This window comes from Lagenorhynchus albirostris, chromosome 8, assembly GCF_949774975.1.
Source record: "Lagenorhynchus albirostris chromosome 8, mLagAlb1.1, whole genome shotgun sequence".
NCBI classification, from domain to species: domain Eukaryota; kingdom Metazoa; phylum Chordata; class Mammalia; order Artiodactyla; family Delphinidae; genus Lagenorhynchus; species Lagenorhynchus albirostris.
This window is the reverse complement of record NC_083102.1, coordinates 74,130,776-74,150,205: the sequence shown is the minus strand read 5'-3', so window position 1 is coordinate 74,150,205 and position 19,430 is coordinate 74,130,776. Positions and strand designations below refer to the sequence as shown.

The following is a 19,430-nucleotide window of genomic DNA, read 5'->3' as shown; positions in this document are numbered from 1 at the left end:
AGTCACAACCTTGGGAATATTTTATTCAGGACTCTTTTAGGTATAAGCGAGAGATAAACAAGCTGAAAACCACCAAGGAAATTTACTGTCTCAGGGAATCTGTGGAGTTAATCAGTCTCAGCAGAGAGAACCTCTTTCTGGTAGGTCCGGCAGAAGTCTTGGTGGGGACCTCGGTGGAAGGGTGGAATGCCCATCTCTGTAGCAGTGGACACATGGTTGGAGGGCAGGATAGAGAGGTTGCAGGATGAAGCGGTTAAGTCAGCCTCCCACGAGACCCACGGACTGAGGCTAGGGCAGGTATGGCTCCCCAAAGAAAACCAGCAGAAGAGGGAATGGCTACTGGGCAGGGTACTCACTGCAGGGGAATTGTTTGTATTGTCCCAGTCTCACGGTTTCGAGGTGAATTGTTGTGCCAGAGAGCACACAGGCTAGAAAGGCTACAGCCAGAGCACAAGCCCAGGCTTTCCAGCACCCAGTCTCTGGTTTTCCCAACTACACAATGTCCCCTCCCTTGTTAGGAATTTTTTGGATTATGGGGAGTAAAGATGTGGTTTGTGAAAAGGAAAAGAATAGAGTGAAAACTGACATTTTTCAAGTAGTAGATAGGAGCAGTTTTTTTCTTCTGTCTCAAATCATCCAGGGATTCAGCTTAAAGTGTTATTTTTGTGCCAAGATTTATTATTTCTTTGGGATATTAAAATATATATAACATAAAATTGTATAAAATGGTTTCACCTGTTGTGTTTAGTTTTCGCTTTTAAGAAACTTTCTTATTTTTAATAGACCAGAAAGGATGAGAGGGAAGCCATTGTTTTACATTCGTGTTAAATTGTTTCTCCTAGCCTTAGAAATCCTCGTTTGTTTAATCATCTTTGAATCCTATGCTGAAGCTTAAATAGGCATTTGAATGAGTATGTGATTTCTACAACCTGGTTATTACTATTTGCTATACAATGAACTGTGTGTGTGCAAAACGTTCAAGCAGGCGACCCCTGGATCTGGTAATCATGGTGGACCCATCAGACAAGCTGAGGGCCTTCTATCACCCTGAGAGCCTGGCTAAATTCCCAGCTTTGAAGATTTCCTGTTGGTAACAATCACTGGTCACCAATAACACGTTGTAGGAACTTTAGCAGTTTTAGGCTCCCGCCCGTCTTTAGGCCCCTTGTCTGTGGGATTGGGGGGAAGTCAACGTTGACAGGAAGCTCTGCAGCGAGGCTTGAGGTCTGACACAACTGAAGAGACATATTCTCCTTCAGGGCAGAAGCTTCCCAAAGAAAAGCCATCCCTGTCACTTTGTCATGAGAAATGAAATAGATTGATTATTTTTAACAGCAGAGACAGGCTTTTCCTTTTGCACATTTAGAAGAAAAAAATAACCATTAAGCCTATGGAATTGCTCCAACTTTTGTGGTTCTCTAACTTTTTACTTTATAGTTGATGGATTCTTCTTTTAATGTAGCGCAGTGTTTGACTTTATCTTTAACCCTCTCGTGAACACATTGCTCATATGTAGGAGAATGCACGATAAAATGGGATTTTAGAGTATAGATGGTCATAATAAAATCAAGGGGCAGCAAAGACAGGCCTACGTGCTGGCACGTTTATTGCTATCTCGAACTCCTTCTACCTTTCTGGTTTTCTGTGATTAACTTGTTATTGAAAAAATTTAAATGCTCTTAAAAGTAAAAACTGTAGGGCTTCCCTGGTGGCGCAGTGGTTGAGAGTCCGCCTGCCAATGCAGGAGACACGGGTTCGTGCCCCGGTCCGGGAAGATCCCACGTGCCGCGGAGCGGCTGGGCCCGTGAGCCATGGCCGCTGAGCCTGCGCGTCCGGAGCCTGTGCTCCGCAACGGGAGAGGCCACAGCAGTGAGAGGCCCGCGTACCAAAAAAAAAAAAAAAGTAAAAGCTGTAGTAGTCTTCTCTTGAATAATTTTTTCATCTAATCTCTAATAATGAATGTTCAAGCTAGAAAATACTAGTTTATAATGGCAGAAGTCTGTTAGCTGTATTTTAAGCAATTACGATATTATGCTTAATTTTTAGTGATATTTCCAATCACTTAAAATTTTCCAAGTCTTTCCCAGCCTGTCCTTATAGGGCGCACCTTGTCCTCTAAGAATTGACATTTCCACATGGTTTGTGTTGTGTCCTTTCCTTCTCCTTTCCGGATGCTGTGGGGGCAGAGGCCATCACTCTCCTTCTTGGTCAGCACAGACCCACACTGATTGTCTCGTTAGCCCCACTAACAAATGTGCTATTTAGCATTTGTCAACCAAGAGGAAAGAAGTAGCATGTGTTTTCCCCTAAAATATTCAACACAACATTCTGGTCTTCCTGATTGATTGATGATCTACGATGTTTTCCCAAGAAGAGAGAGCTTTGCCTAACACCACGCTGATTGCTGAAGTTTGCAAAATCTCCACCCGTCTTTGGTGCAATAATAACTCCTGTTCTGACATTTCCAGAGACTCTTCTGCTTGCTGACGGATTTTGCACATTCACATCCCATCTCCACCAGTGCATATTCTTACTGAACAGTGATCAATTCAGCGGTTGACAAGTTGTATCTTCCTTTTTTATCTAATGGCATAAAAGCATAATAAGAGTCTTGAAACAGTAACTCTCAAGGCAGTGCAAAGTTAAAGGTTACTTGAAAATGTAAAAATCTTACAATCCAGAAAATAATAACAACGGTAAAACCCAGGAAAAATTGAAAATGCATGAAGCAGACGCTTTGTAAATTTTTCCTAACTCTCCCACTGGGATACCAAGAAAATTGCCTTTAAAAAAATAATCCCATGACACTGTCTTTTGTAATTAGAGCTATTAAGTCGAAATGATAAATAACCATTCAGTGACATACATTAAAAGAAAATAGCCCTTTGCCCTCCTTTCTCCTGAATAACCAGAGATCTGAGAGTGTCCAGCATAGGAAGTTGCACTCCTTTAACCCTGAGGGTTGCTTAGAATTTAGGAAATCACAAAGCAAGGCAAGATGATTTTGTTTTTCATCCTTCCACATGGTCATGTCCATTAAGAGAGTAAATGGAACTGATTTGCCAAGGAGGTGAATAATTATAATAACCACAGCAGAGTGTACTCGGGAATGCAGGGTTTAGAGACCTCTGTTTTAAAAAAATGCACTGCAGGGGCACTTCAGTGGCGGTAGGTAACGTTTTATAAGGCTCCGTAGACAAAGGCATTTATCACTTTAAATGGGAGCTTGTTCATGTTTTCGGGAATCAGATACTGGGAAGGAGAACTGAGCACTGATGCTCCTGAGTCTCGTGTGGTCCAGGACAATGATTTTACGTCATTCAGATTCCTACCTGTTATTGCCTGTGTTTTATAAATGCGGCCGACCCTTGGGAAACGGTTTTCTGAGGTTTGGAGCAGAAAGGTGGGTGGAAGGTGGGAGAGAGGAATGAAAGGCAGACTCAAGTTTTCTATTCGAGTGTAGAAAAAATGGCTGCTAGCACTGCAGCTCCTGGGAACGTATTTTCTGTGAGAAAACTAGATGAGTATAATGAGTGTACCCTGTGCATAAATTCAATATTAGTTCTACACCCAAGGTCAAATGAAAGTTAATGACCATTTGCACACCAGAGATCTGAAACCCACGTTTTCTTTCTTTCTCATAATGACAAAAAGGAGAGCAATTTATATTTAAATTGCTTTAAATTTCAAAGCATAAACACAGAAGTCTCCCTGGTGCACTTCTTTCACCAGTGAAACTTCCTGACAGGGCTCGACTTTCATAAAAAATGTGCTCCCATCCTATGGCAGTTCCCCAGTGTGGACCGTTTTCTGTTTTCTGTGGAACAACCCTGTTCCTACCCTGCTGGGTTTGTGACACCAAATCAGAGCCCAGCAATGCAATCAGGGCCACTTTCTTTAATGATTTAGATTTTGGATTTGTTGAGCTAATTAGCTGACTGAGGCAACTAATGGGTGTCTTTAATACACTGTTGACGGGGTAGCTTCTCCAGAGCCTGCTAGCTCCTTTGTTCTTGGTCTTCTGGGGTTTGGGAGCTGCTTCCCAGAAGAACATGTGATACATGCCACCCTGCATCTGGAGGCCAGCCTGAGAGGCTAGTATGCTAATTACGAAGTGCCCCAAAAGGACGAGCATCCACTTAAAACCCTGTATCTGACTAATTCTGTGGCCTCGAATAAAGGTGTACATTGATGGGGGATGGGGTGCATGGGTGAGGGCAGGGAGGGGGATTGACCTGTGATCCATTTTTACAATTTATAATGTTATGACTGCTTCTCTGTATACCCCTAAGGTAACCAAATAAAAGCAGTCTGTAGATGTTTAAAAATGTTAAATATTAGAATAGTTAAGGAAATATTAAAAGAAAAAGATGATTGGATAATTAAATGGAAAGCTATGGCTAATGGCTAAAATGATCTCTTAGGAGCTAAAATATTCCTTAAGAAGTGAAATCCTTGCTATATGCTGTTTTTATAAAGTTATGAAATCCTGTGGTCTGGTGAACACAGCCTGCTACCAAATCTGGCAGGCCTGGGCATGTAGTCAGGAAATCTTTTGATTCTTACACTGGCCAGTGTTCACTCTGGCAAGTCACTGGCTTCCCTCAGCCTCAGTTTCCATTTTTTATAAAAGGAAAGGTTGGGCTTGGTTGAGGCTAGGGGCCATGCTGGTCCTGCAGGTCAGGTCCTAAGTACCAAGTACTGGGCAGCTTCACTTCTCTTAAGCATACATTGCTGTCTATTTAGTAAGAATGTAAGAATAACAACTGCTGATAGCTTAATTTCTTTTCCAAACATTTTTTTTACTTTTAGGCTTTTTCCTTAGTGAAGCTCTACACAAGGCCCTCTTTCTAGCCCCCCCCCCCCCCCCCCCCCCCGTTCAGGGAATATTCTCTGCTGTCATTTGTATTGACAAGTAAGAGCTATCAAGGGAAATCTTTGTCTTGGCCACAGAACCCAGGTATTGTCCATCATTCGTCACATTAAAAGACTAATTGTATAAACAGCCATGAAAATGGAGCTGTTCTCAGTAAAACTGAAAATGACACGGGCACAGCGTGTACGAATATAAGTTAAATAACATGTTATAGTATGTAACACAAAGCACGCAGTTTGATTCAGCTGAATCCTACCAGAAAAAGTGATGCTGTGACCAGAAAAAGTGATGCCATGATGACAAAAAGTGAAATTTACTTAACGTACTATTCTTTCCATTTATATAACCCATAAATACTTAACATGTGAGAATTTCTTACTAAGACATTGTCTTTGTAAGTGGCTAGATAATTGTGGTTCTAGCTACTTGGGATTTTCAGATAGTTATCAAAATACTGCATTTCTAATACTGCAGTGATTGAAATCTGTTTTTGGAATGAGATTGGTGATAGAAATTTTGACCCTGGCGACAATGAAGGCTTATATTGTACAACTTCGACTTCAGCATATACATTTTGACATAAGGCTTTTTGTTGGAGATGAGGAAACAGAGATGGATAGATATTTTAAAGAATAATCCTAGGTTTCCTTCTGACCAGTTGCATCAGAATTCCTCCTTAACTAAACGAAATTTTGTTTTTCTAAAGCAGGGTTCCTCAAATTGAATTTGCCTAGCAGTTACCTGCAGCACTTGTTAATACTGCTAATTCCTGCCCTGTCAGCACCCCTCCCCCACTCCAATTAAGTTTGGAGACCCTGGTACCTGCATTTTAACCACTCTTCACTCCTAGGTGATTTAGATGCCATGTTTTGACAAACACGTTCTGAAGTCTGTGTGATCTGCAGTCTCAGAGAGTGAGTTGGTGTTTTATAAAGGGTGTTGGTCCCATGAACCAAGCATGGTAGAGGGAATCAAAATGTTACTTATGCTTTTGCTACTAACTCATTTATTGGACACCTGCCCAACATTTTAGTCTTTCTTGACCTGAATGGAAATTTTGTCATGGGAATGGTAACAGAATTAAAAGCTCTCATGGCATTGGCAGTGAAACCCTTGTAAACGAAGAGAATTATTACCAAGCTTTATTTGGTGGGCAGACTCGGGAATAAGCAAACATTCTCACTGAAGTTTCTACATGAAACTTACCAGGAAGACATTTGTGTGGGGTTGGGGTGTTCCACTAGTTTAAAAAGGAAGTGAATTTAACCTTGGCTTTGAATAAGGGCACCTGAACCAAAGCCATATCTCATAAATTCTCCAAGTTGACAGAACTAAAGAGATTGTCTGGTTCTCCTTTTGCCAAAAAGGTGCTAACTTCTATCTGTTAAAAATGCAAACATTTCATAGAAACAAAGCATTTGCTTTAAGACCTATTAAAATTAATGGAGGAAGTTTAGACCTTATCATGTTATTGTTTTCTAGTAGAAAAATGTGAGAAATTTGGGATTAATGTTTTTTTTTTCAGTAAACATTTGATCTTTTTATTTTAAGATGCATTCTAGGTATTCCGTGTATAGGCATGTGGAGATAACAAGAAGGATACTGTATAATTATTATCTCTTTAGATTTTACAATATGTTTTCATTGGTATTATTATGGAATTAGAACCTAAATCCAGAAATTAATAAGCTGTTTAAGATTTTCTTCCTCAGTGCTAGCTGTTACAGTGAGATTGTTATCTTTTTACCCTTAGGAACAGATGGAAGTTTTTAGAGATGTTGCCCATTATCTTCCATTCTAACTGCAATAGAGAGAAAAGCATGACAGATAGAATTGCCGTCTTAGTTTTATATGTTCCTATTTTCTTCCATTTTGATTTTTAGTTTTGTTTTCCTGTGTTTAAAAGGCCCATTTCTATATCATAGTTCTGAAGGTAGAGCTAAGTAAAGGTTCTTTTCCTCTGTCTGAGGGGGACCTCATAGAGCAAACATAAATTTAACATATATTAGTAACAAAACAAACTTCCACCTTCAGGTGGGGGGCATTAGGGGAGATTGGAGATTGTCCTTAGTCCATGGCTGGAAACCCCTCTGCCTGACAGTGGAGGTGGGTTGGTGGGCATTGTCCCAAGCAGCCTGTGGGCCCCGGGGAGTGTCTGTCTACCTTATCTGGTCAGGGAAGGAGCAGATTCCATCATCTGGTCTCATGGCATTAGAGCAGCACACCTAGGCTGTAGGCTTGGACACTGGGCACCTTGGACCCTTTGGTCCTCTCAGAGTCATCACTGAAACTAACTACAGGTGTGGAATTCAGGCTTATCATTTGTACCTAAATCCACGTTGTTGAAGCTGCTTCATTTTACTAGTAACATTAGGCCTAAATGAATCAAATAATTTCAGGGTTAGTCTTGTAACCAAATGGAGAGTCTAGTAGTTTTATCAATTTTATATGAAAAGTCAAAATACATATACTTTTATTTGAGAGGAAATATGTCTGGCTTAGTGCCTTCATCATGGATGTGAAAAGTAGTTTGGGCTGATAACCAATGCTGTATCAAAACTTTTTTCTTTCCATATATATCCTGGTTTGATTTTCTTATCTGGTAATCTTATGCAATTATTTTATTTTATGAGCCATTGGAGCATTTACACTAATACTCAAAAATGATAATGTAACAGATTGTCAGAGGTATTCACTGCCCTGAAATATAGGTGGGAAATGCTTTGTTCTTCGTTTTCAACAGCTATGCTATATGGTCCTATCTACTGCCAGTGAGCAATATTTCAGCTGTTTCTGATTTGAACTTTTGTTGTGGTAAATGTTCTGTTCAGGATGTTGGTCCTGCCTGGACCTAGTTTAAATCTCGTCTCTTGGACCACTTGACTTCTGGCATGTGAGGTGGTTGGAGCCCCATGGTGCCCCTGGGCTCCTCTGGTCTCTGCAGAGGTGCCCATGCCACTGGCTGCTGCCTTGTGGGATTTGCAGCGGCAGTCAGGGGCCCATCTTGGCTGGGTCAGTGTCTGGACCTTCCTGGCTCTTCGGCTCCATATTGCCTCTTGCTGGAACTGTAATCCCCGCTGCTTCCCTGCTACATGCTCCAACCAGCCCGTGGCCCTTTTTGAGGGCAGGCTCCATCACAGGCCTCTGTTTCCCAGGCCATGGAGACACTTCTGAGTCCTTGCAGACTTCCCAGTCAGGGAAAGAAGAGCAACTCAGAAAAGTGAGCTCTGCCCCTTTTTGCCCCTAGCCTTACGATGCTCACTGCTGATCCACTGTGTGTTTGCTGGCCACTGCGTGGGGCTGGGGTAGGCTTCAAGGCAGTCTCCCCTATGTGCCACGGCCCTGTCAGTGTGTAAACCAGCACCCGCGGTCAGTGTCCCTTCAACCATCTACTGACCTCGGCCTCAGAGCCCAAGCCCACCTGGGGGAATCAGGACTGCTCTGACCTTCTGTCTCTGCTCCCTCTTTCCCCTGTCCCAGCCCACGGTCCACTTGCAGCAACACGGGGACAGCCTTGAGCTTTTCTAGCCCATTACTCCCTGACTGTCCCCTTGAGGGGAACAAACCTGTGGCTTAGCCATCCCAGGAGAAAGATCTGTCATCTGAGACTTCTAGAGTTAGTTCTTGATGTGCAAAGGAAGGTGATATTCTCTACAGATTTTGCCCTTTCAAGTCTGTTGTCTTGCTGCACAATTCTACCTTGGGTGTCAGAATACAAATGTTAATTGGCTTCATTTTTTTTTTTATATTCAAGTTTTTAATTTTTTTAAATTTATTTTTTATTGAAGTATAGTCGAATTACACTGTTGTGTTAATTACAGCTGTACAACAAAGTGACTCAGTTATACATATATACATATTCTTTTTCATATTCTTTTCCATTGTGGTTTATCACAGGATATTGAATATAGTTCCCTGTGGTCTACAGTAGGACCTTGTTGTTTATCCATATTGGCTTCATTTTTATGTTCTTTATCTTCTGCTCTACCCCAGCTGTAGGTGGGTCTGATTAGGAAAAAGTTTCCATCCAAGGATGAAAATTCAGAAGAAAAAAGCGCATTACATGTTTTATACCATAAGTAGTAGCTACCCTTGATTAAGCCCTTGACCTCCATCCTTTCTTCCACACACCCATCCTGTGGAGTCACGGTTATTATCATCCTCTTTTGCAAGTAATGAGGTTCAAGGTTGGTGAGTTGATATCACTTGACAAAGGTCGTATACTAGAAATAGCGTAGGAATGATGCTGTATTTTTTCCCAACTGTGTAATAAAAGGAAATTTCTTTAAATTTTAGCGGGATAGATTTCAATGAAGGTTAAGGAAAATTTTCAAATCTTCTTTCCTGGCCTCCTCTTGGCCTGTCTGGTTCCCCCTGCCCCGCATTGATTGATTGATTGATTGATCGATCAGTTGTACCGTTTGGTGTCTTTGCTTGTATTTGCAAACACAAGGACTCTTAGGGGATTCTTGGTGGTTCCTCTGTATGTTTTAGAATTTCACTGTGATGTCAAGGGAAGCTTCAGCAGTAGAACTGCTGACCATTCAGGAACAACAACAACAAAAAGAATGAGCATCATGTGAGTAGCAGAAAGTTGTAATAAACGTTATCTTTGAAATGTAGGTTTCTTGTCTACTGTAAAACCTTAGTTAACAAGAGTATCCATGTAGATCTAACCTGTTGTGTTTTCTGGTTTACAGTCCCTGAGGCAGAATTTCTTAGCTGTAAAAAGGAAATTAAGGGATTCCCTGGTGGCGCAGTGGTTGAGAGTCCGCCTGCCGTTGCAGGGGACACGGGTTCCTGCCCCGGTCCGGGAAGATCCCACATGCCACGGAGCGGCTGGGCCCGTGAGCCATGGCCGCTGAGCCTGCGCGTCCGGAGCCTGTGCTCCGCAACGGGAGAGACCACAACAGAGAGAGGTCCGCGTACCGCAAAAAAAAAAAAAAAGGAAATTAAGAGACTCAGTTCAGTTCTGGCTTAGTCCCTTACTGTGAAGTAGTGGCTTCACAGATGCTCATTTTCTTTTTCTGTGAAATGGAGCAAAGGGCACCTGCCTCTGGGACTCTTGGGGGTGGGAGAGAGTTAGATGGCCTAAAGCATGAAGCTTCTCACTGGCATGTAGTTAGGCTTAGAAATAACTTTCTTTTACTCCCTAAGATAAATCTTTTAAAATTTTAATTGCTCAGCAAAACTGTACAGAGTAGTGGAGCGCACTAGGATCTTTTTTAATGAATGAATGTCTTGCAGTGTCTGAGCATCATTGCTGCTCATATCTTTTATCACGTGATCAGCCTGAACCTCTCCTGTCACCAGAGCACAGTCCTTGCAAGGCACTTAAATAATGAAAGCCTTTCTGTCTCCCGAGAAAAATGTTGAAGAAAATTTTTGCTAAGGTTAATTCATTTGTTTTTCATTGAGGTTTTCTTTCTTTTTTTTTTAAACATTTTCTAGAATCAATGATTTTTTTTTTAATTTTATAAATTTATTTATTTACTTTTGGCTGTATTGGGTCTTCATTTCTGTGCGAGGGCTTTCTCTAGTTGTGGCAAGCGGGTGCCACTCTTAATCGCGGTGCGTGGGCCTCTCACTGTTGCGGCCTCTTGCTGCGGAGCAGAGGCTCCAGACGTGCAGGCTCAGTAGTTGTGGCTCACCGGCCCAGTTGCTGCGCGGCCTGTGGGATCTTCCTGGACCTGGGCTCAAACCCGTGTTTGCTGCATTGGCAGGCAGACTCTCAACCACAGCGCCACCAGGGAAACCCTGAGGTTTTCTTTTAGTTGGATTGTATACAAGCCATCTTTGCATTAAAAGGAAACTTGTTCATTTCTGGTACATTTCCTCTCAAGAAGGGCAAGGGAACAGGCTGCTGGGCTCAGGTACTGATGAGCTCTTTATTACCCTTGCCAATGGAGCAAATATTTATGTTCTAATTAAAGGATACACTTTGCTCTGGTGAGATTATCATTTTTCTCTGTTGAATAACTTTTCCGTTGGCTGGACATGTATTAAATGTTACTCCAAAAAAAACACCTAATAGGTAAAAACCTGTGAGGAAGTGGAGGAAAGGAAGTTTGGAGGGCCGCCTCAACTACAAGGCAAAGGCCTAAGAGTTGAAATGGAATCCTCTGTGCCTGAGGGCAGGGATAAATCATGCAGTCAGTGAGGCGGCAGGGAAGCAGCCAGAGTCCCTCTCGGTGGCTGGAGCTGCCTCCAGCCAAGTGTGGGGAGTGTGGAGCGTCTGATGCGGGAGATGGCAGAGATTCTAGCCTCCACACTCTAGGTTGATTAAGATGTCTGGGTGCCAAGAATTTCCGGAATTATCAGCACACCTATATTCAAATGTTAGTAAAAAGTAATACATTTCTTTTACGCAGCAAACATTTATCATCTGCTCTGTACAAATCCGTGGGTTGGGAGGCATGGCTAGAGTTGGAGGGGAGGGGATGTGTAGGAGAGCTTAAAAATAAGTATGTCATTATGGCTCTAATTTTCAAAGAGACTGAAGTCCTAGTAGGAAATACAAGTCAATTCTTGCTTAGATTGTTTGTAATAAACGTAATGATGGTGATGTTTCCTTTGCTCACATCGCCTCACTTGCTGCTAAATGACTTCCGAGTTCCTCAGCCTAACATCCAAGGCCAGCTAACTCTTCCAGCTTTGTTCTCTGCTGTTTCCCAACACTGTCCTGTTCCCTGGTCCCATCCCATGCTTTTCTACACCTCACGTCTGTTTATGCCGATTCTCTACGTAGACTGCCTTTCCTCACCACCTCATTCATGTGTCAGAATCTACCTTTTCCTTGAAATCTCTCATAATCTTACCCTCTCGCTCAAACTGGGTGTGACATTTTATTGTTTGTATCTGTTTGTTTCTGAATCGGTCGCCTTTGTTCAGTTAAGTAGACCAATACTCAGCAGCACAGTTTCTAGAAGTTATTCTCTCCCCTTGAGGAATTCGTGATGTAGATGAGTAAAGACAGATGTTTGTGTAGCTAGTTATAAAATACTGAGATGAAAAAGCATAACTGTATAGAAAAAGAGCTTTGTTAGGCCAGGAAGGAAGGACTCCCCATTTTGTCGAGGGCCAGGGGTACAGGTCGTGAAGACGCGGAAGGATTCTCACTAGAGGGATGGGGTTTGAGCTGGAGAGCCCAGTGGACAAGAATTTCACCTGGTGAAGGTGGCAACAAGGGCATTCCAGGCTAGAAACAAAGAAATGTGGGGTGTGCCCTGGGAGAGTGTGAGACCCAAATGCCCAGCCTTCAAGGCCAGGTTGAGGCTTCAATGACGGCCAGTGTTTAGTAGAGTAGGGAGCCCAGGTGTCAAAGCTCTCAAACCTGCACAAACTTGGGCGGAGCCCTACTGCATCAGAGACGCTGGGATCAGGCTGTGGAGTCTGATTTGGCATTGAGCTCCCTGTGTGACTGTCGTGTTCTCCAAGGGGTGAGAGGCAGGAGTCTAAAGGGATTGGGGGGGCGTGGCAGGATCAGACTGTCGATTTGGAAGTGGACCATCTGGGTGGAGAATGTATTGAGGGAGAGGCTGGCTGATAAGCTGTAGCGGTGGCCCCCGTGGGAGGTGGCGGGGTCATGAGCTGTGACAGTGGCAGGGAGGGAGAGGGATAGAAACGTTTCGGAGGTACAAGTGACAGGATCTAGTGAGAGATGGATGAGGGATGAGGGGAAGGAAGAATATGAAGACGCCTGGTGGCTATCTGAACTAAAGAACAGGCCCCCAGAGGAGGAAGAGGCTTGTGGGATATAGTGAGGGTCATGCATGTGACCTCAGACCTTTGTGTCCTCACATCCTACTAAATAGATGACTCTTTCTTGAGGGCAGAGGTGGTACCACTACACCTATCATAGCAGCTTGTACGGAGCAGACACGTGACGGTCTGTGAAATGAACATCCTCAGTGTGTAACCAGAGATGCAGGCCTGGAATTCAGAGGAGAGGGCAGAGATGTAGACACAGCTTTGGGAATAACCTGCATAACAGGGAAAGTTGAAACCATAGGAACAGATACGATCACTGAGGAAAGAGGCAAAGAGAGAAAACTTGCATTTTTAGAGTTTCAACATGATAAGGACCCAGAAAAGAATTTTAAAACAACAGTCTCAAGTTCAGCTGACAGGCTGAACAGACTGGGACAAAGATATAGTGGTTATTGGTCAGCTTTCAAAGTGAAGTTCAAATGGCACTGGTTGGGCCAGATTATAATAGTGAAGTGTGGTGGGATTGTAAATTGGTGCAGCCACTGTGGAAAACAGTATGGAAGATCCTCAAAAAATTAAAAATAGAACTACCATGTGATCGAGCAATTCCATTTCTGGGAATATATCCAGAGGAAATGAAAACACTAACTTGAAAAGATATCTATACCCCCATTTCACAGCAGCATTATTTACAATATCCAAGACATGGACACAGCCTAAGTGTCCATCAGTGGATGAATGGATATAGAAAAAACCAAACTCACGGAAAAAGATATCAGACTTATAGTTACCAGAGGCAGAAGGTTGGCGGAGGGGGAAATGGAGGAAGGTGGTCAAAGGACACAAAGTTCCAGTTCGAAGGTAACTAAGTACTCGGGATGTAATGTACAACATGATGACTGTAACTGACACTGCTGTATGTTACATAGGAAAGTTGTTAAGAGAGAAAATCCTAAGAGTTCTTATCAAAAGGAGAATTTTTTTCCTTTTTCTTTTGTTTCTTTTCTTTTTACTGTATCTATAAGAGAAGATGTATGTTAGCTGAACTGATTATAGTAGTCACTTCACAACATATGTAAATCAGACCTTCATGCTGTACACGTTAAACGTATACAGTGATGTATGTCAATTAGTTCTCAATAAAACTGAAAAAAGACAGACAAAACTTTAAACAGTAAAAAAATAATAATAAAAATACTGTATGGAATGACTCAGTGGTGACTACCGACCATTATTGTTCAAATTTTCCTGCAAAAACGTATATAGTGATGAGTTGAGGCTTGCAACTGCTTTTTCCCTTACTTTTTAAAGATTAGAAAAGATTGAGTGTTTGGAAGCATTTGTGAATGTATGTTGGTAACTAAAAATGAATGTACTCTGTCAGTGTATCTTGCTGGCAGCTCATTTCCATGCCCTCTCACGGGGAATACACTCCTTGTTGAATGTGGATGGAGTCTTGTTGAGAGACCTCCTAAAATAAACAAAATGACGTTTCTCCAGGAATGGTACCAGAAAATAGCTGGTTACTTGGATAGTGAGGAACTAGATTCTGCCTCTTGTGGCCTGAAGATACCTCTGTGTTTTCTTCACATTTTTACGTTCACAACCCACAGGACACACAAAAGAGCTTGACCTGGCATGTTGCTAATTCACTTTTGTGAAAAATACTTTACTAGTTGCAATGCCTTTGACTTTTAATTTTTTTTCCTATTCTTTCTACTGTATTCTGTTGTATTTCATTAAAAAAGAAATGAAAAGGAATCCTGGTCAGGGTCCACATGAACGGATTCGCAGATGTGTAGTTTGACCAGCCTGTTCTGCTCCATCCTTGACCGAGGGCGACTTGAACTGCCACAGATACATACGTTGTATGTGGGAGGACCAGGACAGGTTCCTTCACCTCATCTGTAAGATGAGGATGATTTTACTTGCCCAACTATTCAGGTTGTGTGAACATCAGATGAGACCCTTCCTGAAACAGCTTTGCCTCTGTAAAAAATACCACATAGTGAAAGAGGACATTATTGCCAAAACTTTAATTCTTGGCAAGTTACTCTATGAATTATTTTTCTCAACTGTATTTGCTGATTTCTCACATTGGAACTTGAAGTGCTAAATTTCTGTCTGTAGTAAGATGTTTGGTTGGTTTGTAAATTTAAAAAAAAGAAAAAGTTTGGTTGATTCCTAAAGAACGCTCGCAACTCTAGTCACATAGTGCATTACGGTCATTGTGTTTAATGACCTGCTGGTTTGGCTTCGACCTTTACACGATTGATCAGAAATTAAGTAAGCATCATTCTGATAGAGTATCAGTCCCCTGTGTGTTTAAATAATAGTTTTGACAGAGTTATTAGGAGAGTTTTCTTAGCAACCATCCCAGTAAGTCGTGGGGAGAGAGAACCTATTGTCCCCAAGGCAGCAAGAAAGTGACATTCAGGCGAGCCCTGGCATCCTCGGAGGCTGTAACTCCTCTTGAATTGCTCTTGGCTAACTTACAAATAGATACAATTAAACTAAGTACTTTTATGTGAATTAGTGCTAATTAATCCACATATATTCTTAGTTCTCTCGGGGGCTCTCATGTTTACCATTCAAAGCATACGCTTCAGAGCTTGTGCTATAACTTTTGTGGTGGTAAGTTATTTTCAAAGGTCTTTTCTGGCTTTTGGACTCTGTGTGTTGAGAGATAAGGGGATGGTTTATGTTGGCAGAGTGCGGCTTCGAGCTTCCCTCGGTCCCAGAAGCAGTCATTCCTGTATCTGTGTTCCACTGGAGGGAACTGTCCCAGAATCAATATTTGCATAGGAAAGTTTCCCCCAACATTTTCTTATTCTAATCAGATAAACGAACTCAGTTCATGAATCCAAGTAACTGCTTCCTCCTTGTTCTACACGAGCCGCACTATGAGAAGGCAGGAAGAGAAGCTGCCCCTTATATATTCCTAGACATTAATCTCACATTAAACGGTCAGTAAGGCATTCCCTTTTAGGTGGCTAACTATGTGGTCCATGAGACTTCATGGGGGTGATTATAAAATCCTCTGAAGGTCACGATAAATAAGGTGTTTTCCCCAAGTGGTGTATGTGAAACCCTGGCTAAAATGCATTCTTGGAATCATATTTTTTCATTATTTCCAATAAAATTATGTTACGTGTTATAAGAGACCACACTCTTTGCTTCATTATCAAGGTGCTGAGGTTAAGAGTCTACTAGAACTTTGAGTGTCTCTTCGTTACCCACATTGCAATCAGTTGCTGAGTGACCTTTGCCACGTGCCTTTAACTTGTGTTTCTAATTCTTGCTCTGTTAATCAACATGTAACTCTGGGCAGCACATTTTGAGGTCTTCAGACATGTGATAAGAAATGGAGCAGTGTTGTTGAGGATAAGCTAGAAATACAGGACTGAATTTTTATTTTATCCCAAGTATGCTTTTCTGCTAATCTCTTCTTCCTTTGGTTCTATTTATATGTACTAAGAATTATGCCTAAATAGTGTGAACTCTCAATCATGAAATTGCTATTCACTGTCCTGCATATTGTATGATGCAGTATAATAAGGTGAGAAAAAGAAGTGCATAGACACCAGAACATTGTTGCTTTAGAAACAAAAACGTGAATGTAATAGGCAAAAATACTTCAAAATTTAATTTTCTTTATTTTCATCAAAACTGAAACCTTAAAGGGCAAAAATTCAAATAAAGCATAAATTAAGTGCCAAGGTACGGTGGATACTTCATGTGGGCCAAGTTGTCCCCTGTAGGTATATTACTGAATTGCCCTCCAAAAACGTAATTCCCCATTACAGGATGAGGAAAGGCTTCTTATATTAGTTGTTAGTTTGCTTATTTCTACAGCCCATTGCATTTTTAAGTGGAGTTTCAGATGTTATTTTGTATTTTATTTTCCCCTTTTCATTTGTGCCTCTAGTTTTTCAAAGAAAACAGGAGTGTTTTTCTTTATTCTTAAAGTTCCTCCTAACTGGGCAACAGTAGCGTCAATGGAACGTTTTGTTGAAAATAGAAGAAAAGCTTCTCTCCGATTCCACTCTTCCAGCCTTGCCCTTAAATGCTCAGCTGGTAGGAGTTATCCTAGTTATCCGTGGAGTTTAACAGAAGACTTTCCCTCCCCTCTTTTTTAATAAATGGTTATGAAAGACGTAGCTCATATATGTAGGTGTAGTCAAGTTGTGCCGTTTTGGTCACTTGGGGAGACATTGTTCATCTCAGTTAATTTTTACAGAGCTCATGCTGCGTGCACAGCATTTTAGGTGGGTGTCATCATAAGCACCACGCAGTGGGCGTAAAAGGCATATAAAAGCAAAAGGTGTGTGAAATAATATTTTTAAAAGTACAGAGCAAAGAGCATAGTACTTAAGAGTACACAAAACAGTGCAAACTGGATCCAAAAGTACAGTGGGTGACCTCACTGTCGGTGAGGTTGCTGTGTCTGGGGCCTGCTTTTGATGGAGACGGCAAGAAGAATAAGTGGTACAGTGTGTATGAGCAGTGCCTTATTCTACTTACAAATCACCCTGGATTACTTTTTCTTACTCATCTCCCTCCCCCACCTGCACAGTCCCCTGCCTCTCATATTCAGTTCATTGCCAAATGAACTCAAAAACACAGTTCAAGTCCTCCATGTTTCTTCAGCTCATTGCCGCTTCCCTAGTCCATGCCCTGGTTATCTCTAGGCCAGATGTTAAGCCACGGTCACCTAACTGGACTCCTTGCTTCCTTCTTGCTCCTCATAAGTCTGGTCTCCACAAAGCAGGCAAAAAGTACCTTTGAAAATAGACGCATCATACAGTTCCCTATTTTAAAATTCCTTGGTGTGCCTCCTCATGTTCTTAGACTAACATCTGAATTGACCGTGGCCCATGGTCTCTCCAGGCTTGTCTTGCATCACTCTTACCTGTCTCGGGCAGCTCCGTCTCAACCTCGGGTCTCAGCCCACATATCACTTCCTCAGAGAAGCACCGTGCATGGTCTGCTCTCCGCAGTGACCTCCCCCAGTTGGTTTTCTGTCATTTCACCATTTATCATGATCTTTAATCTCATCTTATTTTTAAAGATTATTATTGTAATAATTATGATTGTTACTCGTTGGAACAGTAGTTGTTAGCTATCCCCCCAGCTAGCATGTGTACTTCATGAGGTCAGGAGCTTACCTGTCTTGTTCACAGGAATGACCCCAGTGCCAGGCACCTAGTAGGTACTAAGTACATATTTGTTAAAATGGAAGAGCAGGCTATACAAGGAGAAAAATAATGAAATCCTAGAGTTTGGATCAGAGCTGGTACAATACGTTCTGATGTTAAATGTCAGGGTGAAGTTGGAGATGAGGAAGAAGCTGGAGAATTCAAGGAAGACCTTCTGTGATGAGCAGTGTTCAGACTTGATGAGATAAGTGATACAGAGGCCAAAGCAGGGCACTTACTGTTATATTTTTTGAGACTGATTATTTAGCAGTTGTGCTCAAGCCCGATTTTATTAGGGAGAGGTTGGAATCAGGGGCTTTGTGGTAGGGGGTTATTGCACCGGTGCAGAAAGGGTGACAAGGACTTGGATAGGGAGATGCTGGGGAAGTATGGGAGAGGAGGTGGATTCAAGACTCCATAGTTTGGAATTTTGTGGTAACAATGCTCTGTACAATCCAAATATAAAATATTTGCTCCTCTAGCAATCCCACTCCTGGGTATATACCCCGAGAAAACTCTAACTCGAGAAGGTACATGCACCCCAATGTTCATAGCAGCACTGTTTACAATAGCCAGGACATGGAAGCAACCTAAGTGTCCATCCACAGGTGAATGGATAAAGAAGATGTGGCACATATATACAATGGAATACTACTCAGTAATAAAGAAGAATGAAATAATGTCATTTACAGCAACATGGGTGGACCTAGAGATTATCACACTAAGTGAAGTAAGTCAGATAGAGAAAGACAAATATCATATGATATCACTTATATGTGGAGTCTAAAAAAATGATACAAATGAACTTATTTACAAAACAGAAAGAGACTCAGACATAGAAAACAAATTTATGGTTATCAAAGGGAAAACGGGGGGTGGTGGATAAATTAGGAGTTTGGGATTAGCTGATAGACACTACTATATATAAACCAGATAAATAACAAGGCCCTACTGTATAGTACAGGGACCTATATTCAGTGTCTTGTAATAACCTATAATGGAAAATAATCTGAAAAAGAATATATGTATGTATAACTGAATCACTTTGCTGTACACTTGAAACTAACACAACATTGCAAATCAACTATACTTCAGTTTGAAAAAATCATGCTTCGTTGTATAACAGTAAACTATTAGCCAAAAAAATCACATAAAAAAAAATATGATGTTCTCACATGAACTGGATAGAAGCCTTCACCTCTACCCCAGCTCCCCCTTGGGTGAAATACGAAACTGACATGGTGATGTCTTGATGGGTTTAGGTGACGAGGAAAATTGAGATCGGATTGCTCCAATGCCACTGATTTAACAAATGAGATAATGTACATGAAAAGTGCCTAGTGCTATTCGTTAAACTTTTCATCCAAATAATTTAAAAAGCAGTACTGATATTTACATTTTGGGACTCTACCTAACATTATTTTTTCCTGCCAGATTGCCATCTGAAAAGAAAATGACCTGAAACAATTTTCTTATGATGCTACATTTGTTTAATATTCTTTTTCTTTTTTTTTATTTAAGCAATTGAACAAGATGAAGAAAACAGTGACAAACACGTAACTGTGACAGAGGCTGAAGGTGTTGCAGATCCTCAGGTGTGACAAGTTCTGTGACAGCCCCTCCTTACACCCTTCTTCTGTGGTGAG

General features: G+C 41.6%; 1 protein-coding gene across 3 annotated transcripts in view; it reads left to right on the top strand.

Annotated features, from left to right (window-relative positions):
* The window catches only part of RAPGEF5 (Rap guanine nucleotide exchange factor 5), a 216,591-nt gene that overhangs the window by 87,529 nt on the left and 109,632 nt on the right, over window positions 1-19,430 (top strand). For all 3 annotated transcript variants that reach the window (XM_060157140.1, XM_060157138.1, XM_060157139.1), the window contains exon 8: window positions 19,306-19,379. In XM_060157140.1, the coding sequence (XP_060013123.1) occupies window positions 19,306-19,379 (74 nt within the window). The remainder of the gene's footprint in view (window positions 1-19,305; window positions 19,380-19,430) is intronic.